This window comes from Chiloscyllium plagiosum, unplaced genomic scaffold, assembly GCF_037043375.1.
Source record: "Chiloscyllium plagiosum isolate Xiang-an unplaced genomic scaffold, Cpla_swu_hap1 HiC_scaffold_39, whole genome shotgun sequence".
NCBI classification, from domain to species: Eukaryota; Metazoa; Chordata; class Chondrichthyes; order Orectolobiformes; family Hemiscylliidae; genus Chiloscyllium; species Chiloscyllium plagiosum.
Window position 1 is genome coordinate 34,796,547 of NW_028270177.1, and position 27,238 is coordinate 34,823,784.

A 27,238-nucleotide genomic window follows, 5' to 3' on the forward strand; every position below is an offset into this window, starting at 1 on the left:
GGTTTCAGTCTTCTGCCTCTGCACTACACTACTTAGGTCAGTGGTTGTTATAAATGCCAGAGATCTGCATGCGAACACAACAACATGGATCTCTAAAGAGAAAAGAATGTGCTCTTGTGACTGATTTTGTTTTCTACCTCCTCTCTCAGCTTGAAGATAGAGCTCTTTGAACATTACACTTGATCTTAGATTACCCACTTTGTTCTGGGGAGATAAGAAAGGACAGATATTAATATAATACAGGAAATGTTAATGTAATGCACTGAAGGTTATACATCATAGTTCAGGTGTAGAAACCACATAAATAGATAATCATTGATTTATAAAGCAAGTGTGATAGTGGGTAATGTTTTTCAAAGCTAATCTCAGTCTACACTTTCCTATCTGCAACGGTGCAATGGGCCATGGGTGATATTCCTAGTATTGCGTCAGTCACTCCTCCACATTAGACATATTGAAATAATATGTGATGGTTTCTTTGCTCCTGTGGGGACTTTAACATCTTGTGACTAATTTCTGTACTCTTGTATGACTGGAGTTTGACAGCTGTTTTCTTAAGCTCTGACTTTCTGTCATATTTTCTGCAATATTTTAACAATCATAGCGTACTATAACAAAGATCTGGACCAAGCTGACCATGCTGCCCTAGACCTTTACCTTAATGGCTCAGAAAGGACTTAACTTTAATGTTATGATATTGCACTACGTAAGTGTTAACTCCTGGACATAAAGCTTTTTTTTCAGCTGGGCATTAAAATCGACTTGAAATAATACTTAGGAAATTCTTGGTGGGGATTTGAATGATTGAAGTGTCAATGAATTATGTCAAAGAAGTAGCCATCATACTGTACATTATGTTATCTGTCTTCCAGATGAAATGTTAAAATAAGGTTTCAATTTCCCTCTCAGGTCCATTAAGGATTTTACAGAACAAGTTTGAAGAAGGACAGAAGAATTATTCTGGTGTTACATCTAATATTTATCCCTCAATCAACATCAGGAATAATTATCTGGCCATTACCGCATTGTCACCGGGGGATCTTGCTGTGCATAAATTGGATGCTGTGTTTCCTATATTACATCAGCAATAACAGTTTCAATTGTACTTTATTCACTGCAAAATGTTTTTGGACACTCACAGGTCAGGAAAGTTACTATATGAATATAGTTTTTATTTATTTTTCTTCCTTTCTTTGACATAATGAAGTTCATAGGGTTTGGGCTGGGAACATTTCACAATTTAGATTGTTTTTGTTTTAAACATAATTCATTTGGCAATGGTTGCTTCCCATATTGTGTAAGGTGGTAACTTTACTTGCCAGCTCAGCATTCCACCTCAACACTCAAAATTGAGAAACAGGCCAGAGGCCTGCAAATATGGCTTCCTTTTTCTCACCCATATCCACCTGGCAATATGAATAAGACAGAGATTAAGGCAAAAAGACTCCAACATCCAATAGTATCATAGTGTAAAATGTTATGTTAAACCTTGCTCTTTAAAGAATGTGGTTAGTTCTGGAATGAAAATAATTAGCACAAGCTTGTTGAACATCTTCCAAAGTATCTGTGCCTTATTTTATGTTTTGTTAATTTATCACATCATCAGCTGTAAGTCTTTTGAATATAGTAGTACATCTATTTGTTCAGCTTGTGATTTGGTGTTTAGGTTTGAAGCAATCTTACGAACTATCTTCTTCAAGGTATCCTATCCAACATCCATTCGTAGTAAATCTTGCAGGTTGTGTTATTTTTTCTGCCACATCATCCTGCTATAATGTTTTTCATTCTTTTCTCTTTAAAGCTTTTAAATTCTGCAGAATCTCAAAGCTGCTGTAATCTCCTTCCCTTGATGACTTTTACTTCTATAAATGTTCATTTTTGTTTTCATTTTCCTATCTTAAAGCTCTCAAATTGTGCTGTATAGCAATGTTAAATTATTTTCCCTTTTTAAAGCTGTGAATTCTGTTAAATAATAATGCTGTACATTTGTCCTGCCTTATTTTGGATTTTCCAGTATTTGTGCAGTCAAAAAATTCTAGCCTACTTCAGGTAAAAGGAAGACTTTAGTAGTCAAAATGAATGATTTCTACAATTCACATCTAATAAACAGTACCCATTATTTTCTGTGACTTTCCAAAGAACGTTTTGTACCCGCGATCTTAATACATCTCTCCCACCAGACCTCAGTTTAAATGATGGATCTCCTGTTCTCATTGTGGCCTGAATAGCCTCTTACCAACCTTCTTCTTCAGTGTGCTCTAACTTTTAAATTGTTCCTTTGGGTGCCTTAATTTCACTTTGTGGTGTTGCTGGTGCTGTGACAGTGGTAAAGACCATTTTTATGGCCCTTCATTGCTCTATTTCAGCTGTACCTTGAGGTATTCACTCGCCATGAGAGTGATGCTCATTGTGAACTCAAAGTACTTTTTTTCACCTTCCAGCCCTCTCAGCCTTATCTTTTCTTTTTACACCATTAAAGTTCAGTCCTCCTTTGTCTAAATAGACAGTTTTTGCTTATTCCTGGAGTTATGATACATTATTTCCTAACCGTACCTCCAACTGGGAATGCCCCCGAAGATCCCTTGCTTCCCAATGGAATCTATAACTGTCAGGTAAGATATGCCCTTAAGAGTGGGTGATATAGTGGCTCTGTGGTTAGCATTTCTGCCCCACAGCACCAGGGACCAGGGTTCAATTCTAGCCTCGGGCGACTATCTGAGTGGAGTTTGTACAATCTCCCTGTGTCTGTGTGGGTTTGCTCCAGTTTCCTCCCACAGTCCAAAGATGTGCAGGTTAGGGTGAATTAGTCATGCTAAATTGCCCATAGTGTTCAGAGATGTATAGGTTAGGTGCATTAGTCACAGGTAAATATAAGGGAATAGGTTACTGATCGGAGGATTGGTGTGGACTTGCTGGGCCGTAGAGCCTGTTTCCACACTGTAGGAATTCTAATTTTAGTTATCCCTTAGCCCAACTTCTTCTTCTTTTTGTACAATGTCTGAAGTAAAGATTTTAGCCTTGATTACAGTTTCTCCCTGGTTGGTCTTTCTACAAGTTCTTGTTGATCACTTTTTCAAACACTTGCAGCAGCTTGCTGTCTGCTTGAGTATTGCTTGAAGTGGTAAAGTCTTTAAAGCTGTGAACTCACTTGATCTTCTGGAAATTTCTTCTCCTGCATCCAATGGATGTTTTCACTGTTGTACCAAGTGGTACTAAACAATGCTGCCTACCCCTGATGTGTTTTATTCTTGGTGAGGGAAGGTAAAAGGTTACTGACACCGATTGTCTTTCATTTGACTTGCTCGAAGGGTCCATTTGGTCGACAGTGATAGAGGATCAACCACTGGGAGTCTTATCAAGAAGATCTTCTTGTCATGAAAAGTTTTTGCTTGATGACAATTAGGTCCAAGTTCCATTAGCTAGTCAGACATTATTGCTGGCAATGTTTGGGAACATAGATGACATGTAGGTCCCCTTTAAGATACAGAGTTATTGTCCCATATTCTCCATCGAAGACTGTGTCATTTAGAGTCATAGAGATGTATAACATTGAAACAGACTGTTTGGTCCAACTCATCCATGCCGACCAGATATCTTAAATGCAGTGCCAATCAAATGGGTTACTTTGTGCTGGATAGTGTTGATCTTCTTGAGTGTTGCTGGAGTTGCATTCGTCCAAGCAATTGCGCAGTATTTCATCACGCTCCTGAATTGTGTCTTGTAGATGGTGGACAGAATTTGGGGAGTCAGGAGGTGAGTTACTTGCTATAGGATTTCTGGCCTCTGACTTGCTCTTGTAGTCACTGTGTTTATGGAGCTAGTCCAGTGCTGTTCCTGGTTAACATAATGCAGCAATGCCACCTTTGCAGAGGGAATGTTTCATAATCACAGGTTATAACCCTAGTTCGATATGGACATATCGAACTTTAATTACAACATGAGTTTTTAATTAAAAAAGGGAATCCAGTCAAAGGTTGACTGCAGATATGAGATTAAGTAGTGACTGGAGAGAGAGAGAGAGATACTGGAATGTCACATTTGACAAGGCATCAAAGAAGTTCAAAGAGAGAAAATTCACTGCAAACTGAACTTGTAATCTTCTAGTAGTATGTCACACTGTGAATATCATGGTAAAATAAAACAGCAGTTTGTACAAGATACAAATTTACACTTTTCCCCTTTCAAGAATACATAAGAACAGGAATTAAAAGTGAACTTCAACCCTGGTCAGTGTGTACTAGTGGCCTGACATCTTAATGTGATGTAATGACACAGCCCTCTGAAACAGCTATTTAAACACCCCCGCATTGGAGGTAATAGGAAAGGAAATGCATTCTTCAACTGAATCAGGTCAGAGTTTCAATCAGCCTACAAAGCCAAGATTTGATTTGATTTGATTTGATTTATTATTATCACAGGTACCTAGATACAGTGAAAAGTTTCGTTTTGTGTGCAGTACAAGCAGATCATATCATACAAAAGTGCATAAGGGTAATAAAACAAAGTGGAGAATACAATGTTCCAGCTACAGAGAAGGAGCACAGAATCTTGAAATCAAGTGTTCAATTACCACTTTCAAAGTAAGATTTACTGTAATGGGTGCAACATACAACCATCACTTCTTCACAAACAATTCAGGGTCTGTTCTGAACGTCTTTACTATACCTTTTTGGACTCACTTCCTATTTCTAATCTGTGCATCTGTGTGTTGTGCTGCTATTTCTTCTGGTATTTAGTAATTAATAAACTGTTTGATTATTCAAGGACACCTGGTTAAAATGGTTCTCTTTACATCTTAAGTTAATTTGTGTCTGGGGAAAAGGTGCCCATAATTGAAGGGACTAAGGGGGACAGGTGATAATGAACGGGAAACAGTTGCCAATCCTCAGCTTGAGAGATCCCACCTGGCTCCGTACCAAATTGAGGAACCTCATTCAAGATTTGTCAGAACATCAGTGTAACAGGATATTTTGTTACTTTTTGAAATGTAAAGTAGATAAAATAAGCAGATGCAACATTGAAAATCCATATTCCATTCATATCAATTACATTCCTTTTTGATTTCTGAATGTAAAAAAGCTCAAAACAAAAGCGGCAAATTGAAGCATAGAATTGTATTTTGGATTTTCAAAATGCACTGCCAGAACAAATCTCTGAATACGTTACATGGCTCCTTGGGGACTACATATTCAGTTTGCCATCTCAGTGTAACGCTACTGCTTGGTGGGAAAATTGCAGATTCGCCACACATTGTCGAAGTTGTCTGATACTTACTGAGAGCGGTCATTTTTACACCTTATTGTGGCAGGCTCAAAATCCACCTGTATTTTACTTCATTAACGGTACTGAATATCATTAACATGTCAATCAGAGAGCATGCACAGTAAACTGCGTAAATCAGAAAGCTGCTTTCCTCAGTGCCTTACTCCCTGATCCCCAGCTTTTCATCTTCACTATGGACGTGCAGACCTTATACACGTCCATTCCCCACACTGACAGTCTGCAAGCCCTCAGTTTCGTCCCCTCCAATAGGCCCATCCAGTCCCCCTCCACCAATACCCTCCTCCACCTTGCCAAATTAATCCTCACCCTCAAAACTTTTCCTTCAACTCTTCCCATTTTCTCCAAATCCAGGGAGTGGCCATGGGCACTCGCATGGGTCCCAGCTATAGCTTCCTCTTTGTCAGCTGCGTCAAACAGAATCTCTTCAGCACATACACAGGTTCCCTAACACTTCCACCGTTCCATCAATGACTGCATCGGTGCAGCACCTGCATCCAGGCTGAAACTACAGCAGTTCATTGACTTCACCCACTCCTTCCACCCCACCCTCAAATTCACTTGGTCTATCTTGGACACCTCCCAACCCTTTCTTGACCTTTCTGGTTCCATCTCCAGCGATAGTTTATGGACTGGCATTTAAGTCAAGGGTGTAGTGCTGGAAAAATACAGCAGGTCAGGCAACATCTGAGGAGCAGGAGAATCGAAATTTCAGGTATAAGCCCTTCATCAGGAATGAGGCTTGTGGGTTGGTACTGAGGGATAAATGGGAGGGGAGTGGGGCTGGGGGAAGGTAGCTGGGAAAACGATAGGTAGATGAAGGTGAGGAAGAGGGTGATAGGTCAGAAGAGGAGATGGACGGGTCCAGTGGGCAGTGCCGAGTTGGAGGCTTGGAACTGGGATAATGTGGGGAGAGGGGAAATGAGGAAGCTGTTGAAATCCACATTTATCCCATGTGGTTGCAGGGTCCCAAGGCAGAATATGAGGTGCTCCTCCTCCAGGCATCGGGTGGTAATGGTTTGGCAGTGGAGGGGGCCCAGGACCTGCATGTCCTTGACGGAGTGGGAGGTAGAGTTGAAATGTTCAGCCACGGGACGGTGGGGTTGGCGGGTGCGGATGTCCCAGAGTTGTTTTCTGAAACGATCCGCAAGAAGGCATCCTGTCTCCCCGATGTAGAGGAGACCACAACGGGTGCAATGGATGCAGTAGACGACATTGGTAGAGGTACATTTCTGATGGATGTGGAAGGATCCCTCGGGGCCTTGGATGGAGGTGAGAGGTGTGCTGTGGGCGCAGGTTTTGCACTTCCTGCGGTGGCAGGGGAAGGTGTCAGAAGTGGAGTGTGGGCTGGTGGGGAGTGTGAACCTGATGAGAGAATCATGGAAAGAATGGTCTTTTTGGAACGCTGATAGGGGTGGGGAGGGAAATATATCTCTGGTAGTGGGGTCCATTGGGGCTGGTGGAAGTGGCGAAGGATGATATAAGCAGAGGTTGGTGGGGTGTAAGGTGAGGATTGGGGGATTCTGTCCATATTACATTGGGAGGGGTGAGGTTCAAGGGTGGTGGTATGTGAACTGGAGGGAATGCACTGGAGGGCATCATCAACGTCATGGGAAGGGAAGTTGCGATCATGGAAGAAGGAGGCAATCTGGGATGTAACAAGGCCCTTGAACCTCACCCCTCCCGATTTAACAAGGACAGAACCCACCCCCCTCCAGTCCTCACCTTCCACCATGCCAACCTCCGCACACAATGCATCATCCTCCGCCACTTCTACCACCTCCAAACGGACCCCAAAACCAGAGATATATTTCCCTCCCCACTCCTATCAGCATTCCAAAAAGACCATTCCTTCCACGACTCCCTTGTCAGGTTCATGTCCCCCCCACCAGCCCATACCCCCACTCCTGGCACCTTTCCCTGCCACCGCAGGAAGTGCAAAACCTGTGCCCACACCACTCCCCTCACCTCCGTCCAAGACCCCAAGGGATCCTTCCACATCCATCAGAAATTCACCTGTACCTCTACCAATGTCATCTACTACATCCGTTGCATCCGGTGTGGACTCCTCTACATCGGGGAGACAGGATGCCTTCTTGCGGATCATTTCAGAGAACACGTCTGGGACACCCGCACCCACCAACCCCACTACCCCTTGCCCGGGACACCTCAACTCTCCCTCCCACTCCTTGATGGAGGTACTGGGCCTCCACCACGCCCAAACCGTTGCCGCCTGACGCCTGGAGGAGGAACGCTTCATATTCCACCTTGGGATCCTGTAACCACATGGGATAAATGTGGATTTCAACAGCTTCCTCATTTCCCCTCACCCCACATTATCCCAGTCTCAAACCTCCTACTCGGTACCGCCCTCCAGACCCATCCATCACTGCTCTCTCTGACCTATCACCTTCTCCCTCACCTTCATCCACCTATTACTTTCTCAGCTACCTTTCCGCCAACCCCACCCACTCCCAATTGTCTCTCAGCCCTGGCCCACAAGCCTCATTCCTGATGAAGGGCTTATGCCTGAAACGTCGATTCTCCTGCTCCTCGGATGCTGCCTGACCTGCTGTGCTTTTCTAGCACCACACTCTCGACTCTGATCTCCAGCATCTGCAGTCCTCACTTTCTCCTCCGGGCTGATATTTACTACAAACCTACAGACTCTTATAACTACCTGGATTACACCTCCTCCCAACCCGTATCCTGCAAAAACTCCATCTCATTTTCTCAATTCCTCCAACTCCATCGAACCTGCTCAGACGAGGAAATATTCCACTCCCAAGCATCCCAGATGACCGCATAGTTTAAATAATGCTTTTAATTCCCCCCATCATCCACTGCACCTCCTCCATTCTCTGTTCCATTGCTCTAAACCCCCCTCCCCCACAAACATAATAAAGATAGGGTCTCCCATGTTCTCACTTTCCACATCACCAGTCTACGCATCCAACATATTATCCTCAAACAGTTCTGCCAAATCCAACTAGACCCCACCACCCAGAAAATCTTCCCCTCCACACCCCTCTCTGTTTTCCACAAAGACCATTGCCTTCACCAGTCTTTGGTTCGCACAACCCTCCCCACCAAACCCTCGAACCCCCAGGTACCTTCCCCTGCAACTGTAGAAGATGCAAAATCTGCTGGCACACCATTCCCCTCACCTCCATCTGAGGTCCCAAACAGTGATACATAGCTTCACCTGCATCTCCTCAAACTTGGTTTAATGTATCCGATGTTCCCGATGTGGTCTTTTCTACATCAGGGAGACCAAATGTCAACTAAGGTCACATTTTGCTGAGTATATTAGCCGGGACCATAAGGGCCAGCCTGACCTCCTGGTCACTGCCAATTTCAATTCCCCTTCCCACTCGCTGTCCGACATGTCCATCCTCAGTCTCCTCCATTGCCACAGTGAATCTGACCGTAAATTGGAGGAACAATAACTTCTGGCCGGGCAGCCTATAGCCCTGAGAACTCAACATTGAGTTCTCCAATTTCAGATAACCTTCCCACCCAACCCCTGACTCCCTTTCCAGCCCTGCCTCCTCCCTTCTATTCCACCTACCAACCCTTCCTTCCAGCTAAACTGGATTAATTCCTCCCATCAACCAACCAGGTCATACCCACCACCTGTATTCACCTTTCACTGCCTCACCACGACGTCCTTCTCCCCAGCCATAACCTTCTCCCCCACCTTTATCTGCAGCTCCCCCTACCCCCACCTCCATTCCTGAAGAAAGGTTATAACCAAAACCTCCACCTCCTGATGCTGCCTGGCTCACTGTGTTTTTCCAGCTTCCTGCTTGCCTATTTTGGATTCCAGCATCTGCCTTTTTTTTGTCTCCTCCAAAATCTGAGCAATAACCGTATCTCACCAAAAGAAATGAAGAATATTGAAGAACAAAAAGTTACTATTCCTACCAAATGAGTAAATTGAAGCTGCCAAAAACATGGAGTTTTATATTTCTGTTTAAGTATCTTTTTAACACCTTGATAAATCTTAATTATATCTGAATCTAAGAAGTCTAAGTATGTGTAGGCCAAATGGCCAATAAAAATCTTTCACTTAGGAGCTGACTGACATTTGACTCTCAACTTCACTTTTCTGCCCAATTACCATATCCCTTGATTTGATTAGAACCCAAAAAAATTATCGATCTCAGCCTTGGACATTCCCATCAACACATCCCTCTGGCATTGGGAATTCGTAAGTTCAAAACCCTTAGAATGAAGAAATTTTTCCTCATCTCAGTCCTAAAGGCTAACTCCTTATCTTGCGATTAAGCCCCCCAACTCTGAACGCAGTATTTAGAGAAACAGCCTTTTAACAATCACCCTGTGAGCCTGAACAGAATATTCCTAGAATCGTACACTATAGAGAGGCTCTTCGGCCCAGTCGAACTAGTACCGCCAACATCAGTCAAATCTATGCTCATTCTACTTTCAAGCTCTAGGCCTTGAATGTTACGACACCTTAAATGCTCATCCAAGTACTTGAATAACTAGTTGGCAGGTCATGTTACAGTTGTATAGGACTTTGGTTCAACCACATTTGATGTATTGCATACAGTTCTGGTCATCACATTACCAAAAGGATGTGGACATTTTGGACAGGGTGCAGAGGAGGTTCACCAGGATGTTGCCTGGTATGGAGGGCGCTAGATATGAAGAGAGGTTGAGTAGATTAGGATTGTTTTCATTAGAAAGACAGAGGTTGAGGGGGGGACATGATTGAGGTCTACAGAATCATGAGAGGTGGATAGCAAGACGCTTTTTCCCAGAGTGGGGGACTCAATTACTAGGGGCACGAATTCAAGGTGAGAGGGGAAAAGTTTAAGGGAGATATGGGTGGAAAGTTCTTTACGCTGAGAGTGGCGGGTGCCTGGAATGCGTTGTCAGTGGAGGTGGTAGAGGCAGGCAAGATAGCGTCATTTAAGATGTATCTCGACAGATACATGAATGGGTAGGGAGCAGAGGGATACAGACCCTTAGAAAATAGGTTTAGATGGAGGATCTAGATTGGTGCAGGCTTGTAGGGCCGAAGGGCCAGTTCCTGTGCTGTAATTTTCTTTGTTCTTTGTTGTTTGTACCCTTCCAGGCAGTACATTCCAGACTGCCAACATCCTTTGGCTGAAAAGAATTTTCCTCAAATTCCCTCTAAACCTCCTGGCTTTCATCTTTAAAATATGTACCCCTACAATTGACCCTTCAACTAAGGGGAACAGTTGTTTTCTATCCATCCTGTCCATACCTTTCACAACATATACATCTCCACTGCACCCTCAACCATTTTTGCTCCAAACAAATCAACCCATGCTATCCAACCTCTGTTCACAGCTAAAATGGTCCATCCCAGGCAACGTCGTGGTGAATCTCAGGGGATGAAACGTTTGCAACAAAAACTTCCAGCTCGGCGAACAGAACCACAGCAATCTCCCCATTGTATGTTTTGAAGAGTTTACCTCTCATTCCTAGAAACCCCAAAGATGATAGGCCCTTTCTACACAATTTCTCTTCATTGCACGCTGCCACACAATCTGACATTAAAAATTAACTTGAACATGTATCGAGTCTCACTCTATTTTAACTATTGTCAGAGATTTTCAAAAAAGCGTAAACTTTTTTAAAAAATGTATTTTCCTCTTTATTTTAGCTCTGTTAATCAAATATATCTTCCATTTCTTTATTTTGTTGCTTGCATCTGATTTGATGTTGAATTGAATCGCTTAAAGGACACTTTCTGGTTTGGACTCTGCTGCTGTGTAATGGTCCTTCAGTCTGAGTGGTTAGGCAGACACTGCGTTACTTGCCCTGTTGTTCACAGAGGGCTCAGGTGTCCTGGAGAGGGAGCCAGACCATTTTGATAGTTGGCTTACAGGAACATTCAGTAATAAGGCTCATCAGAAGGTTATAGCAAAGTGCAAATGTTAATAAGAGAACCACCACGATAAACTTTATCTGAATAAAGCTTTTCAAATTTCTCCTCCAGCTTTGCTGTAAACAATTTCAGAGAAGAACTGATCATAAATGGTTGGAACTTAAAGAAAACTGTTCCAATATTTCCAAATGTTAAATAGTCTGGATATATCCTTGAAAGGGTGAGGCATATTCTCAGGCCGTATCAGCTCTGGGGAAAGTTTATCAAGTTCAAGTCCTGCAGAATAGGGCCTTAAAGAAATCAGTTTCAACTTGACTCGGATCTAGCCCTTTCATCACTAGAAGTTATGTGTTCACAACTGATTAAGTGCTTGTGTACATATAGTCGAGTCTAACACTCTCCACTACAATACTGAGGTTTGCACTGTCTTCACAATTAAATTTTGAACCAATCTGGTGGCTGTAACGATTTTTATAGTGTCAAAACTCTCTGATGGGCCTGACTAATGTTCTTTTCCCTCAAATAATGCCACATTCAGTCACTTATCTGACTGTTATTCTTGAGAAATTGCTGTAAACAAATTGGCTGCTGTGTTTGTTTACATAACATCCGCAAGTACACTTCAAAAACAAATCATCTATGGAGCATTTCAGATTTTGCAAGGACATGAACAGCTCTGTATAAACCCAAGATCTTTCTTTGTTGAAGGCATTTTAATACAAATACAAATTGTTTGGTAAGTTAAATCCTATTATTGGAAAATGTACTTCATATAAATTGATAATCTTGTTTGAACTCAAATCCTGGACTTCAGAAATTTCAGTCATTCACAAGTAAAGTGATAGCAATTTTCCTAAAAACTATTTTCAGTGATTTATGAGTAAATGAATAAACTGTCGAAAAGAAGTGATTTATATGTATTGGTCAATCTCCCAAATTGTTTGCAACCCCTAGACATTTCATCCCCAAGATGCAATCTAACTTGATGTACCAACTCAACAAATATTAAGATAAAAATAATGGACTGGAACTTGCTGATGCAGGGCAACTCACAGCTTGCCATATTAAACGTACCTTCTACAATTTCTGTTCAGTCTGTTCTTAGACTGTATTGTGCAAGCTAAGAAAGATGTGGCAAAGGCTGGGAAGCTGAGACTTCAGTGAAGGGTGGGACAAATGGTATGTCTCCTTACTCAATGACATTTAATGACTGACAAAGATAAAGAGGAATGACTCAGCATGATAACGAATTAGAGTTTAGTCTGGTATGGAAAGGAAATAATAAGAAAGGAAGGATTGGATTGAGAACCAGAGAAAGTCTCACATGACACCAGATTATAGTCCCAACTGGTTTATTTGAAATCGCAAGCTTTCTGAGTGTAGCTCCTTCAGCAGGTAAAATGAGAGGGAAGCAGACAGAAAACAGAATTTATGGGCAGTGAGATCAAAAGATCATACAAATGGTGTGGGTGGACTGTCGAATAATATGCCTCTGTAGGTGACCAAGGGTGTTAGATGGTGTGAGTAAAGTGTCAACAGCTGACTAACAACCGAAGGGATGATCTATAATCCGATTAAATGAGGCAGAGAGATAATTACACAAAAAAGTGAAAATAAGGTGGTGCTGGAAACAAGCCAGATTACTGGAAAAACATGGAACAAAAACAGAAGCTGTTGGAAAAGCCCAGCAGGTCTGGCAGCATCTTTGAGGAAAAACTAGAGAAAGGGTCACCGGACCTGAAACATTAACTCTGACTTATCTTCACAGACGCAGCCAGACCCGCTGAGCCCCCCCCCCCCCCCCAGCAACCCTTGGCCATGCCCCGATATACAGCATCTGCAGCTCTTTTGGTTTTTTGTTTGAATGGAATAACATGGTAACATAAGAGTTGCATGCGAAGGATCTAACCAAAGTAATAGAGGAACCTCGAGTATCCGAACAAGATGGGCGGGCACTATTTCGTTCAGATAATTGATTATTCGAATAATCGATTTTACCTTAAACAAGGGAAGCCATTCTGATCTAACGTTGTGCTGTACCGGAGAATTTGTTTAAATCTATAATTTTAATGAGTCCTGCAAATTAAATGTTAAACTGAGAAGGACTTACCATCACATAGATACTGTATATGAAATCCCAGCATTAAACAAGGTCCCAAACAATCTCTATGATCACAAGAGCATTTATCAGTTTCCGGGAGCTCAGTGTTGTGATAGAAAGACCGGAGCACCACCTCGCTCATGTGTTTACATTCTCAGCCATTTTTTTCATAAACGGCTTGGTAAAGTGACAAGAATACGCTGTACTGTAAAACACATACTTTTACAAAGAGCTATGTAACTAACCCTTACCTAAAGAATATCCAGTCACTGATGCTTGAGTTGCTTGTATTTCTTTGTTTTCGCCAGCGTTTTCACGTTTTCTTCAGTTCAGGTAATCCGAATATACTTACCTCTTTAATGTAACATTTTTGTGGGACCTTGAAATCTTCTTCGGATAATCCAAAATTTGGATAATCAATATTCAGATAATTGAGGTTCCTTAGTAACCCAAAACTGTACAATCTAATTAAGGTAAAGGGATCATAACAATTTATCAAGGTGATGGTGTCAAAACACGACAATAAGGAAGATTTTACAGATACAGGGGTGTGGTGGGATCATGTGTCCCTCGACAAGAACCCAAGATCACAGTTGAGCCCATCCTCATGGGTGTGGAACTTGGCTATCAGTTTCTGCTCGGTGATTCCGTGTTGGTTTATCTCAAACGCTGCCTTGGAGGACGCTTACCTGAAGATCGGAAACTGAATGTCCTTGACCACTGAAGTGTTCCCCAACTGAGAGGGAACATTCCTGCCTGGCAATTGTTGTGCGGTGTCCATTCATCTGTTGTCATAGCATTTGCAAGAAGCATACTGATAACCGAACAAGCAGGAACACTGCAGACAACTACCGGTCTATCCGACCAAAGAACACACCTGTCAACTGAACAGACTGAAATACACAAAGCTAACACACCTGGATGTTCTATCATATCAGGCAATGGGACCCTGTGTGAGAATCTCTCTGGCTATACTGAGGGCATCTTGAAATCCATTGTAAAGGGGACCCCCAGCATCTGTCGCGACAATGCAGATTTCTTACAGAAACCCTGCACCCATGGACCAGTCGAAACAGGAACATTCCTTGTCACAATGGACGTTTCAGCACACCACACCAGCATCCCCCACAATGATGGCATTGCGGCAACAGTCTCAGTACTCAACACCAACAACTGCCAATCTCTGATCACCGTCCTACAACTCATCCGCTTTATCCCCAATCACAACGTCTTCACCTTCAACAACTCGTTCTTTATCCAGATACACGGAGCAGTCATGAAGACCAAATTTGCATCCAATATGCCAACATTTCCATGCACAGGTTCGAGCAAGACTTCTTCACTTCCGACTAACGTTATACACCAGATACATCAATGACATTTTCTTCCTTTGGATTTATTGCATGGAATCACTGAAAAGACTACATAGCAATATAAACAAGTTTCATCTCACCATCAGACTTACTATGGCCTACTCTTCAGAATCAGTCTCATTTTTGAACACACAAATTTCCATCAAGGATGGATACCTCAGTACGTCACTCTAGCACAAGTCCACAGATAACCTCATGATAATGCACTTCTCTAGCTTTCACTCTAAACATATTAAAGAAGCCATCCCCTATGGACAAGCCCTGTGCATTCACGGGATCTACTCGGATGAGGAGGAACATAAAGATTTTGAAGAATACCAGAGCACCTGAAGGAAACCCATGCAGACACGAGGAAAAGGTACAAACTCCACACAGTCGCCCGAGGCTGGAATTGAATCTGGGTCCTCTGGCGCTGTGTTGCAGCAGTGCTAACCACTGAGCCACCGTGCTGCCCCTGTATCTGTAAAGTCTTGCTTACTGTTCTGTTTTGACACCATCACCTTGATAAATTATGATCGCTCTACCTTAATTACTTTGTACAGTTTTGGATTCTGTATTACTTTAGTTAGATACTTAGCATACAGCTCTTATACCTATCATCTTATTCCAGTCCAAATGAAAACTGAAAAAAACTGTGGATGCTGTAAATTAGGGCAAGAGCTGAGGTTGCTGGGGGTGCTCAGTGGGTCTGACAGCATCTGTGAAGATAAATCGGAGTTAATGTTTCAGGTCCTGTGACCCTTCCTCTGTTTTTTTTTCTTTGCAGATGCTGTCAGACCTGCTGGGCTTTTCTAGCAGCTTCTAGTTTTGTTCCATGTTAATCCAGTCATTTGGTTTGTCTCCAGCACCAACTTATTTGTAATTTTTTGTAATTATCTCCCTGCCTCATTTCATTGATTATCGATCATCCCTTCAGTTGGCTATTGACACTTTACTCACACTGTCTAACACCCTTGGTCACCTGCAGAGACATATTATTTGACTGTCCACCCACACCATTTGTATGATCTTTTGATCTCACTGCCCATATATTCTGTTTTCCGTGTGCTTCCCTCTCGTTTTACCTGCTGAAGGGACTACGCTCAGAAAGCATGTGATTTCAAATAAACCTTTTGGACGATAACCTGGTGTCACGTAATTTCTGACTTTGTCCATCCCAGTCCAACACAGGCACCTCCACATCAGTGAAAAAGTGACAGGAAGGTAATAGATAAAATTTGGTTCAAAATGTAACATTTCAGAAATTTCTAAGAATAATGTGCCACTTACAGAATGAGACTCCACGGTTTAAATGGTTCACTTCCTAGACCAGATGTTGACTCCTGTTGTCATATCATCTAAAAGGATACTCACTCTTTTTACTACCAGTCTCAGCATTCTGTGGTGAGTTTAATGGGTGATTAATGTTCAAATCCAGCAAATTCTTTAAAATAATGGAGTGATTAAGGATGAGTGAAACTAATGATAAATCGACCAGTAAATTCTAGAAATTTGTAGCTCTCACTGTATATCTTAATCCTCCAAATTTGCTAGCCAATTTGTATATTAATTACAACATACATGGTGATATTTTAGAAAGATTGAGCCCAAAATCATTTGAGCCCAAAATCATTTGAGGAAATGATTGGTTGCCAAACCACATATTTTATTAGTTGGTGCATGTTCTGAGGTTCTCCAGCAAGTCAGTGAAGATGCTATTTATGGGGCAATCTGATGATTGGTGGAATACTTTCTGGCTTCTGAACCATCCAATGATATTCTGTAATAGTTTAAGAGGCACTGATAATCAACTGCAATTAAATAGCAAACTCAGTCTCACCGTTGATTTTAACAGGTCCACACTGTGGGTAGGGGGAAGTTTTATGTGTGAAATGGGCAGAGGTGTGGCAATTAGGAGGAGTCTGTGCAGCAACACAAAAATCCCCAGAAATGATGGTGTGATATATGCAATGGCATAGGTGCACCATGGTAATGGCATACAATACAGCATATACTCACAGCAAATGCTGATCCTAGAGACAAATATCTCTGCTACACATAACTAATTTATATACACAACATTTGCAATACTTCTATAATGTCTTGGAGATACAAGTCAATTCTTCAGTAAACAGTATTTTTCCCTGTTTTCATGAACTTGCAACTAAACTTACAACTTGAAACTAAACCTACAGGGCATAGCTTCAAAATAAGGGGGAGACAAAAAATTGCAGGTGCTGGATTCCAAGGTAGATAAGCAGGAGGCTGGAAAAACACAGCAAGCCAGGCAGCATCAAGAGGTGGAAAAGTCAATGTTTCGGTGGAACCCTTCTTCAGGACTGGGGGTAGGTGTGAGGGGAGCTGCAGATAAAGGGGGTGGGGGACAGGTTAATGAGGTGGGGACAGGCGAACACAGGTAGAGGGTATGACCTGGTTGGTCGATGGGAGGGATGACTCCGGTTGGTAGTTAGAAGGTAGGGTCAATGAGAGGAATGGAAGGGAGGGGGAGGGGCTGGGAAGGAAGTTGCATGATGGGAAGGGAGGTTATTTGAAATTGGAGAACTCAATATTGAGTCCTCTGGACTGTAGGCTGCCCAAGCGAAAAATGAAGTGTTGTTCGTCCAATCTGCCATTTGATTTGTTGTGGCAATGGAGGAGGCCAAGGGATGGTCATGTTGGAAAGGGAGTGGGAAGGAGAGTTAAAATGGGCAGTGACTGGGAGGTCTGGTCGGCCTCTGCGGGCCTGGCTGAGATGCTCAGCGAAACATTACTGAGAGGTCAAAGGGAGCAGATTTAGGACTGGGTTGAGGAAGAACCTCTTCACCCAAAGGGTTGTGAAACTCTGGAATTCCCTGCCCAGTGAAGCAGTTGAGGGGACCTCATCAAATGTTTTTAAGGCAAAGATAGATAGATTTCTGAACAGTAAAGGAATTAGGGATTATGGTGAACAGTGGGTAAGTGAGCTGAGTCCATGAAAAGATTATCGTATTGAATGGTGGATGGGCCAGATTCGCTACTCCTGCTCCTATTTCTTACGTTCTTATGTAAGTCTTGTTCTGGCCCTCTGTGCATTTAGTGACAGCATTCATGTTGATCCAGCTAAGGATCCAGTCCTAATGTTTATGTGCAATTGCACTCCTTCCACATGTCTTTTATTTTACATTCTCAATTCTTAATTTTAAAAAAATCTAACAAAATCTGCAGTGGCAAGTTTAGTTGGAGCAAGCAAACCTAGCAATGTAAGATCACAGCTCACTGTTTGAGGCCGGAGAGGAATGAACTCCTGATACAATCAGTTTTATTTAATGGGCTGGGGGATGAGGCAAGCCAGAATCATTGGCTGTGTGCATTGAAATTCACCCACAACATTTTCAACACATGCGCTCTTTCAAATTCCCTGGCACATGCCACCACACAATACTGATTTTTAAAAAAATGCATATCTTGGACTAAATTGAGCAGCAAGAGAATCAATCCAAAGTGAGTAATCAACCATATAAAACAAGAATTTAGAATTTAGCCTTATGTAGGCATTGCATGTACAGTGTCTATTCCTAAAATAAATACATGAAAATACTTCAGCACTGTAAATAATCTATTGTTAAACTGATGACACAATTGCCTATGGAAAACAAATAAAATTGATGCTCAAATTTTCGGAATTCAATTTATTTTGGAAAAGATTAAAACCAATCAGATATGAAGAATGGTGCATACGCAGCTTGGGTGTGAAGATTATAAATGATGAACAATGAGTGGCTCCAACCCATGGCCAAGCCTGTTGTTTTCCCCCCTCTAATTTGCATGATTACATGTTTGTCGGGTTTTTATTGGCTACTCGACATCAACATTTAGCAGCCAGAATGAGACCCTCTTGGCTACCACAACCAGAGTGGCACAAATTGCTGGTTACATTCTTCATCCAGCCGATGTGAAGGCTCTTCCCTGCGTTCACTGACAAATGTTCTTGAATACTGATTTACAACTGAAAGCAGTTAAAGTCAGTCATATCACAAAATAACCTCTGTCTCTGTTTACGAGGCGTAACGTTGGCATTGCGGGACGTTGCAAAAAAAAAGGCCCATGAAACGACCAGGGTTTACATAAACCAGTGTTTTAATACCAAATCGGACATCAACACTCATCACTCTATGTCAAACATTTCATGCAAAGTTAAATACCCCGTGCTCTGTGATACAGTGTATTGATGAACACAGTAAAACTCCACTTAAATGTTAATAAAACACTCTCTAACGAAGCACCAGCCACCAAAATGAACTTTTTCCTCATGTTAAACCATTGCTTTATAACAGTATTTTAAAAAAAGACCCATTTACTACCAGCCTCTCTTGATTCCCGGTTACAGGAATATCATCTGCTAGGAACGTCCTTGGCTAAGGGCTGACTTCTTAATCCTGTTTAAGATTACGGGGTGCAGCGCATTGTCCGGAGGACCTGAAAAACATCTGGATGGCAATCTTTTTTACCTTTGCGTTCATAAACACCAGCAGATAGAATATCAACTCCCGGCTGAAGCTCAGAGTTGGAGGCTGACAGGGATGGAAGTGAGCACATCTTAAAGGGATATTTAACAGGAGGAGTTTAGGACAGTTAAACGCAGTTAATGTATTATAGGCTTAATGTGGTTATGTTAACTCGACAGGCAAGAAGCGATGGATCAAAATAAGACATGTTTCCCCATTGAAGGATGGTTTAAAGCAGTCTAGATTAACAAAAGCATAGTGGAGACAGTGCAGGCACGTTCTGTTCCAGCGATCTCTGTCTGAGGAGAAATGTCTTTTGTGGTCGAGGGGCTGATCCATCTCCCTCCCGGAGCTCACGTCCACAAATAGCCTTTTCTTCGAATCTGAATAAAGAGGAGAGCATTATGGCATTATGTGTGTGGCTGTTACCATTTTCAAACCATGTCCCCCCCCCACCCCCACCCCAACACCCTCATTTCCATTTGTTGGGCAAATTCCGATTTAAGAAATATATATATATATATATTTAGTCTTGTGAAGTCTTACCTTTTAGGTTTAACTCTCCGAATGCTTGGCGTTTCGTTTTCACTTTTATGATGTCGCTTCCATCAATTATATTTCAGACTGTACAAGCTTTGGAAGGCGTTAACATCAATAGAAAAGGGGTTGTTCCCAACTCCCAAACCAAACGGTTTATCAATACCACATAATTGCGACGTCATCATTGTCAAATCAGTCAATCACTGGTACCAAATTGCATTGGCACTTGGGGATTTCATCCAGTTATTTATGTTAAAAGAGATATCGGACGTTTACTTTAGGATAATAAATAAAAAAAACATCGCTAATTAGATGCATTTCTTCCCGGTCTGTGGTTGTCTAGTCGTGATTGAATAAGTCACTCGAAATCTCAATGGAAATACCATTTAGTAGCTAACAGCGGTAAGTAAAGAGGGTGCAGAAAGAGGATGTGTACCTGTATTGCTCATCGCATGGCGCTGTTATTATTTGATAGCAAGTGTTATCAGACAGTTGACCCTCCTTGACACATGCAACAAAAACTTCCAGCTCGGCGAACGGAACCACAGCAACATGAATGTGATTTCGTGCTTACATGAAACAGAGAGAAAAACATGTTGTATTTGGGCAACGTGTTCTCAAACGGAACATGCGAGTTTGGTGTCGCCAGTGCAAGCGAAGATGTTTCCAGACCAAGCCGTGTCTGAATTAACACAGTCTAGGAATTTAGTGCACTACAATAGAAATCACAGTACAATTTCCGAACAGTCACTTCTAGCCTTAAATCTGAGATAATATGCCAGAGATATATTCTTCATTGTGTCGTGTTGGGGGAGGGAGGACCTGGTTTACAATTCTCTAACTCTCAGAGCTGGATTCTGACGTAATTACACATCGTGGCCGCTCGGTTTTAAAATATTCTCCTTTCAATCTTAAATAGTTTCGAACCGAAAAAAAAACACAATTCCCATTTTATTTGTAGGTTTAACAGTAGTAACCCAAATCTCTGACCCCCCCCACCTCCAAAGTTAAGGCTGCAAAATCGCCAAAGACAGGTTTGGGCATGTTTTTTGGTGTTGTCGGAGAAGCATTCGGCTTTGGCGAGTGATAAATATCGCCGGACAACGGTTATCTGCACTTCCACATGGAACAGATCCTCAGTGTTTCGGCTGGATTCAAGTTTGCGCCGATGGGTTTTGTCAGAAACCTCAAGACAGTGAATCCATCAGTGTACAATCTGAAAAGAAATCTCCGATGTGACCGCCCATTTCACCCAGCCTGTTGCAAATATTGACTCGATTTATTATCAGCAAATGGGTCATTAATAATAAGAGCAAGAGCGATAATGATGCAGGGTGAGTGTTTGTGCCACTGTGACTTAAACAGCCCCGAGTACAAATTGTATCTTAACTATATCGTGCAATACTGCCAATTTGACAGGAAAGAATTCCTTTATCTGTGAATAATTACTCGCCTAGCCTAACAGTGTTCCATCAACATTGCACCCTGTGTATAGAATTCATATGAGGGGAAAAATAATCAACATTTGCAATCCAGATTGCGGGAAAAAGCTTTCAGGTTTTCTTTGATACATTTCGATTACCTGTTCTGTCTTAGACAAAAAAAAACAGCGTGTGTGCACGCTGCAGCTCGCATTGTTTCATTGTTGGGAGAGTTGCAGGACGGAGGGAGGGAGGGAGGAGAGGGGACGGTCCCATTCACTTGCTGTCGGAGCTCCCTCGTCCCTCCCCGGGCAGGAGCGGCCAATGAGGCGGCTTGCCACTTCACCTCTGCCCGCCGACCCCGCCGTGTGTGGCTGATGTCATGGGGCCGCATTGCTCGCCAGCGCAGCCGGGGCTGAGGCTGGAACAGGACGCGGCGAGACGGTGCTGAGAGCGGGCGAGAGAGAGAGAGAGAGAGAAAAAGAGAGAGCCAACCACGCCAGCTCCCTCCCAAACACACACACAAAGAGAGAGAGAGAGAGAGAGAGCAGTCAGTCAGGCGGAGCTTAGACTTTGCTACCGCCCGGGGAAGGGAGGGAGGGGAAGTCAGGAAGAGCCGCTCAGGATATATAATCTATACATTATACAGAGAGCCCCCCCCCCCCCTCCCCCTCAGCCAGCTCGGCAAGCCGGCTTCGGGTGCCCACTCCACACACACAGCCTTTCGCTGTGTTCACTGCCTCCCCTCCCACTGGGAGCACAGGACAAAGGCAGTGGGAGGGGACCCGCGGCCCCAGGAGCCGGCCACTGTCCCGGGTTCGGGCTCCCTCCCAGCCGGGGACTCTCTCTGCTGAGAGCTGCTTCGATCCCATTCCAGCTTTTCCCTCTCGTCTCTTTTCCTTCCCTCCCCCCCACCCCACTTCTCCTCCTCCTGCACTACCCCCCCCCACCCCCCCCCTCCCTCCCTCCCTATACCCTCCCCTCCCGTTTGCTTTTGTCTGATTCCTTCCTGCTTCTCTCGGGCTCAGCCTCTCTTCTCTCTCTCTTTCTCTGTCCCTTTCTCTCTCTCTCTCTCTCCCCTTTCATAAAAAGATGCCGAGCTCGCTCTTCACCGACATGGAGCGGAACCCCGGCGGCGGCAGCAACAATAACAACGGAGGAGGAGGAGGAGGGGAGACGCTGGATGACCAGAGAGCGCTGCAGATCGCCCTGGATCAGCTCTCGCTGCTCGGTTTGGACAACGACGAGAACTCCATTTACGATAACGAGCCGAGGAAGAAGAGCGTCAACATGACCGAGTGCGTGCCTGTGCCGAGCTCGGAGCATGTAGCAGAGATTGTGGGGAGACAAGGTAAAGGACAGCCACGGCTTGTGTTGGCCCTGCCATGCCTTCGCTGGGTTTAAAATGTTGCAATTTGGCGGTGACGTGAGCTCAAAGGATACAGTGTATCTTTATCCTGTGTCTGTGACTATCTCTGGAGGTTTCTGATACAATGTATCTATATCTATCTTTGTTCTGCAACAATGTATCTCTTCATGTGTTGTATCTTCATTGCATCCTGTTCTGTATCTCCTGAAACTATGCATCATTTCCCATGCCTCCTGTCTATATTCCACAGTGTGTGTGCATCGCGCCCAGTATCTTTTAACACTGTGCATCCTCATTAACACAGAGTGCATGTGTCTCTTTTATTCGGGAGCTGCTCCGCTCCGGCTGATTATTAATAAATCATTTTAGTGAGCGACGGCAAAAATGCAGAAGGTGAAACAAGAGGCACATTGCAGAGAGAAATGCTGCTGGTGGAAATCTTCCACGCTGGGTGTTTTCACTGCTGCTTTGTTCTCTCTCCTTGAGTAATGGTGCTGTAAGTGATGACAAAGGAAAGTGCAGACATGCGAGAGGAGCGCATTGTGCAAGGCGGAGAAATGCGTCAGGTCGCCTTATTGGGAGGGGGGGGGGGGGGAGGGCGGTGGGGGTCGGTCTGAATTTTCATGCTGTCTCTAACTCGGCGAGACGTTTATTTTTGATGTTTGTGACTAAACGGTGGGGTTTGTTTTTCTTTCCTCCCCTTGTGTGTGTGTGTGTGTGTCTCTCTCTCTCTCTCTCGCTGCAAAAGGTTGCAAAATCAAAGCTTTGCGGGCAAAGACCAACACCTACATCAAAACCCCGGTGCGTGGGGAGGAGCCTGTCTTCGTTGTGACCGGTCGCAAGGAGGATGTGGCCATGGCGAGGCGGGAGATCATCTCGGCGGCCGAACATTTCTCCATGATCCGAGCTTCTCGCAACAAGAACACGGCGCTGAACGGGGCGGCGCCAGGCCCGCCGAACCTGCCGGGTCAGACCACCATCCAGGTGCGGGTGCCTTACCGGGTGGTGGGCTTGGTGGTCGGGCCGAAAGGGGCGACCATCAAACGCATCCAGCAGCAGACCCACACTTACATCGTCACCCCGAGCCGGGACAAGGAGCCGGTTTTCGAGGTGACCGGGATGCCCGAGAACGTGGACCGGGCGCGGGAGGAGATCGAAGCCCACATCGCCATGAGGACGGGCGGCTTGATCGAACTCACCGACGACAACGATTTCCACGCGAACGGCACCGACGTGGGTTTTGAGCTGGGCGGCCCGGGCAGCCTGTGGAGCAAGCCGACCCCCGGGCGTAAGCCGTTCGCTACTTACCGGAACGACAGCTCGAGTTCGCTGGGCAGCGCGTCCACCGACTCTTACTTCAGCCCGGCCGGCCGCCTGGCCGACTACAGCCCGCCCGCTCACTTCCCCGCCAACGGCGTTAACGGAGGCGGCGGCGGCGGCGGAGGAGGAGGAGGAGGCGGCGGATTCGTGTACGGAGCGGAGCCCCTCCCCGCCTCCCTGACCGGGGAAACCGAGCGGGACTTGGGTTTCGAGTCTCCCGCTTTCGACCCGGCCCCCGCGCCCCCGGCCATCATCTGGTCGCAGTTCGAGCGCTCCAACCCGCCCGGCGCTTCCCCGAACGGCGTATCTCCGGCGCAGCAGCAGCGGCGGGCCAGCGGCGTCGGTTCGGCGGGAGCTCCGCCGCCCCGGCTCTCGCCGCCCCCTCCGCCCCCCCCTCCGCCGCCCCCTCCACCGCCGCTGGGGCTGAACGGAGCCGCCGCTGGCGGGGAGCACCACCCGCTCGCCCGGCGGGTTCGCAGTGACCCCCTGAGCGGGGTGCCCTCAGCCATCGGTCTGGTCCCTTTCGCCAACGGGGTGCCCGCTGGTGGCTTGCTGCCCGGGGGCACTCACCTGGCCGGAGGCGGTATCCCAGCCGAGCCCAGCGGCTCCTGCTCATCCTCTTCATCCTCATCTTCCTCGTCCTCATCATCTTCCTCCTCCAGTATGAGGCGGAAAGGCAGCCGGGACTGCCTGATGTGTCTGGAGAGCGAGGTGATCGCTGCCCTGGTGCCCTGCGGTCATAACCTTTTCTGCATGGAGTGTGCAAACAGAATTTGCGAAAAGACTGAGCCTGAGTGTCCAGTCTGCCGCAAAGCTGTAACTCAGGCGATTCGTATATTTTCTTAAAAATAAAACACCAGGCAGGAGCAAAATCCTTTGTCATACTGCATCACTGAGATCCAGAAAAGAGCAAAAAAAAAGAGTACTACATATCGCGTATATTATGTGAAAATCCGCAGGTTTTAACAAAAGAAATAGAATTCTAAAAAAAGGAGAATTGCATTACAGATTGAAGTATTTTATTCTTTTTTGACTTGAAAAATTATATTTCGTATGGCAGATGTTTACAAGTATTTTAATTTAATTTCAGTGAGACTTTTTTGTAGCTGGGTTAAATCTTTTTATTTTCAAATGGCCTTAAACCAGGGCGCCACGAACACTGTATGGTTTTGTTAGTATCTCACACAATACTGTTGCCTGGCTCTTGAGACGCAACACCAATGTGTAGACACGAGCAGTATTCAGGAGGGAAGGCGGTTTCACCAGAAACAGAAGTGGGGAAAAAAAAAGAGACTTCTTTAAAAAAAAAACCCGCTTCACCCAACATATTTTCTAGTCAATGATATAAAACATATTTTATTCTATATTATTACGAAAATGAAATTATAAAAGTAGCAAAAATCAATGAAAGGAAACAGTTAAGCTTTCTAACATTTGTACAAGTAGAAATCAGTGAAAAATTACAAATTCTGTTGCACCACTATAGCTTTTAGTATTTCTATTTTAATACATTTGTTTACCACTTGTTTATGTATATGTAGGTGAAGTTACTTGATCGTAAATGTACTTTATTGAGCAAAGTTTAAAGACGAAATATATTTTATTTTATGATAAAGGGCCTTTAACCTCATGGTCAAATACTAATATTATATTTGCTGAGACGAGAATTGAAATTGTATCAAGAGTTTTATTTTTCTGACATTTAAAGTTCTACATAATAAAGGTAAAACTTAAGTAATGGTGCTACTTCATGTTTTTTTTAAGTATTTCTATATAAATAAAATTGGTACATGGAATCAACAATTCTTGAAGCATCTGTTGGTCTTAATATACTACACACACTTAGACACACTGCAGACTGCTAAAATGGTATTGAAAACTTGTAAGGAAAGCTCTAAACCTCTTAACTGACAAATATGTGAATGGGTTAATGAGATCACTGGCGGTAGCCAATATTTACATCAGAACAGAGTACCTGGTTTTACTATGCATGCACACTACGGATGCTTAGATCTGCTTAGAATCTGTATTAATAGTCATGCTTAGATACTGTGAATAAAACTCTGTACTCCAGCTGCATTAATAGTTACTGCACGTGCTGTTTGGCTTGTAGTTCAGACTGTTGTTAATTTACAATAAATACAAATTATTTTTAAAGTATTGTGGCTTTTTCAGAATATTGGGTAGGAGAACTGCAATTACTTGTTTAATGTCTGTTGCCAATTGCTTTTTTAAATTGGGTGCACCCTAGCTAATTCTGGTACTTGGTGCAGTTCTGAAATGGCTTTTGGTCTTTGGGTGCCCTGGTCTCAAACAGACGTACACTCCATCTGTCGTGACAATAATGGACCAGTGCAGACTTGGCCTTATGTGGCTCATGATTTAATGAATTGGAAATGTTTCCTTTTCACTAGCCTTGCATGACCCGTCTTCTGTTACAGTGAATTTGCTGCTTGGACTTTATCCAGGGGATATGAGGCCGCAGCTGCTTTTGAAAAGTTAACTGTTATTAGGTGTGGTCTAAGCTTGCATTCAGAGGGGAAAAAGGCCCTAAAACAGTAAAGCAGATGTTCTGTGGGGAGATCTTTTCCTTAAAATAAAACCTCTTTTTCCCAGATAATTAGACCGGATGGGACAGGATTCAGTCACGATATTTCAGGCATTCAAATGCTCACTACAAATGTGAGTGAGTTAATTAAAATGGCAGTAATCGATTGGCTTTTAAGACATGAGGCTAATTTCACTAGTTCAGTTGCTGAAATTTGTGAAATTGATAACCATACTAAGTGTTGTCATGTCGTAAAAAGTTTGCTATTTTCAATGGAGCAATCCATGGGCTCGTGTAAGCAACAATGAATTAAAATCCAACTAAATGCAACTGTCTTATAACCCTTAAAACCACACCAAGAGAATTTTGCATTCACCATCTTCCCTGGTTTGTTTTGGTGTGGCTTTGAACTTAGGTTTCTGTCTTTGGTACCCTGCACTCAAATGGTTTAGATCAATAGTTCTCGAACATTGTGGGTGAAGTCCCACGTTTTCAAAACAGATTAGTAATCCCAAAGCCACCATCTAAGGTATAGTGGTATCTTAACAATTGGGGGTTGGTTAGCTCAGTTGGATGGTTTGGGACGTAGTGTGATGTTAACAGCATGGGTCCAATCCGCGCACCAGCTGAAGTCACTACGAAGAACTCTCCTGAATTCCTCCCCTCACCTGAGGTGTGACCCGTGAGTTAAACCACCACTTGTCATCTCTCTCCCTAATTTTGTAGGATTTGTGCCATAACCAATACTAAAACATGGCATGTAAACAGTATTTTAGGTCCTAAGAAAATAGGTATTTTGTTACCCATATCAGCACCTGTCCCTCAAAGTCTACCTCTCCTTGTGGGAAGCATGAATAGAACTGTATACAGGAAATGACCACCAGGAAACCTGAGTGCAAGAGCAGAGTCGTGAATAGCTCCAGTTCTGAGTAGTCACAC

The 27,238-nt window shown here is 43.8% G+C and overlaps 1 protein-coding gene and 1 long non-coding RNA gene across 2 annotated transcripts; one reads left to right on the forward strand and one right to left on the reverse strand.

Moving 5' to 3' along the window:
- Nucleotides 1–18,337: 18,337 nt before the first annotated feature.
- On the reverse strand, nucleotides 18,338–23,873 carry LOC122541081 (uncharacterized). The gene is made up of 4 exons (XR_006309516.2): nucleotides 23,740–23,873; nucleotides 20,078–20,210; nucleotides 19,648–19,916; nucleotides 18,338–19,484 (listed from the first exon to the last, which is right to left on the reverse strand). It is a non-coding gene; the product is annotated as an uncharacterized LOC122541081 (long non-coding RNA).
- mex3b (mex-3 RNA binding family member B) lies at nucleotides 20,712–25,485 on the forward strand. The gene is made up of 2 exons (XM_043677606.2): nucleotides 20,712–22,413; nucleotides 23,180–25,485. The coding sequence occupies exons 1-2, from the start codon at nucleotides 22,155–22,157 to the stop codon at nucleotides 24,595–24,597; spliced, it is 1,677 nt and encodes a 558-aa protein (XP_043533541.2). The 5' UTR covers nucleotides 20,712–22,154; the 3' UTR covers nucleotides 24,598–25,485.
- The last annotated feature ends 1,753 nt before the right edge of the window (nucleotides 25,486–27,238 follow it).

What these genes read in the sequence shown, in the direction of transcription:
- mex3b (XM_043677606.2), top strand. Translation starts at nt 22,155, where the DNA reads ATGCCGAGCTCGCTCTTCACCGACATGGAGCGGAACCCCGGCGGCGGC. An exon ending in AGAGATTGTGGGGAGACAAG is followed by an intron (nt 22,414 to 23,179) that starts GTAAAGGACAGC and finishes TCGCTGCAAAAG; the next exon opens with GTTGCAAAATCAAAGCTTTG.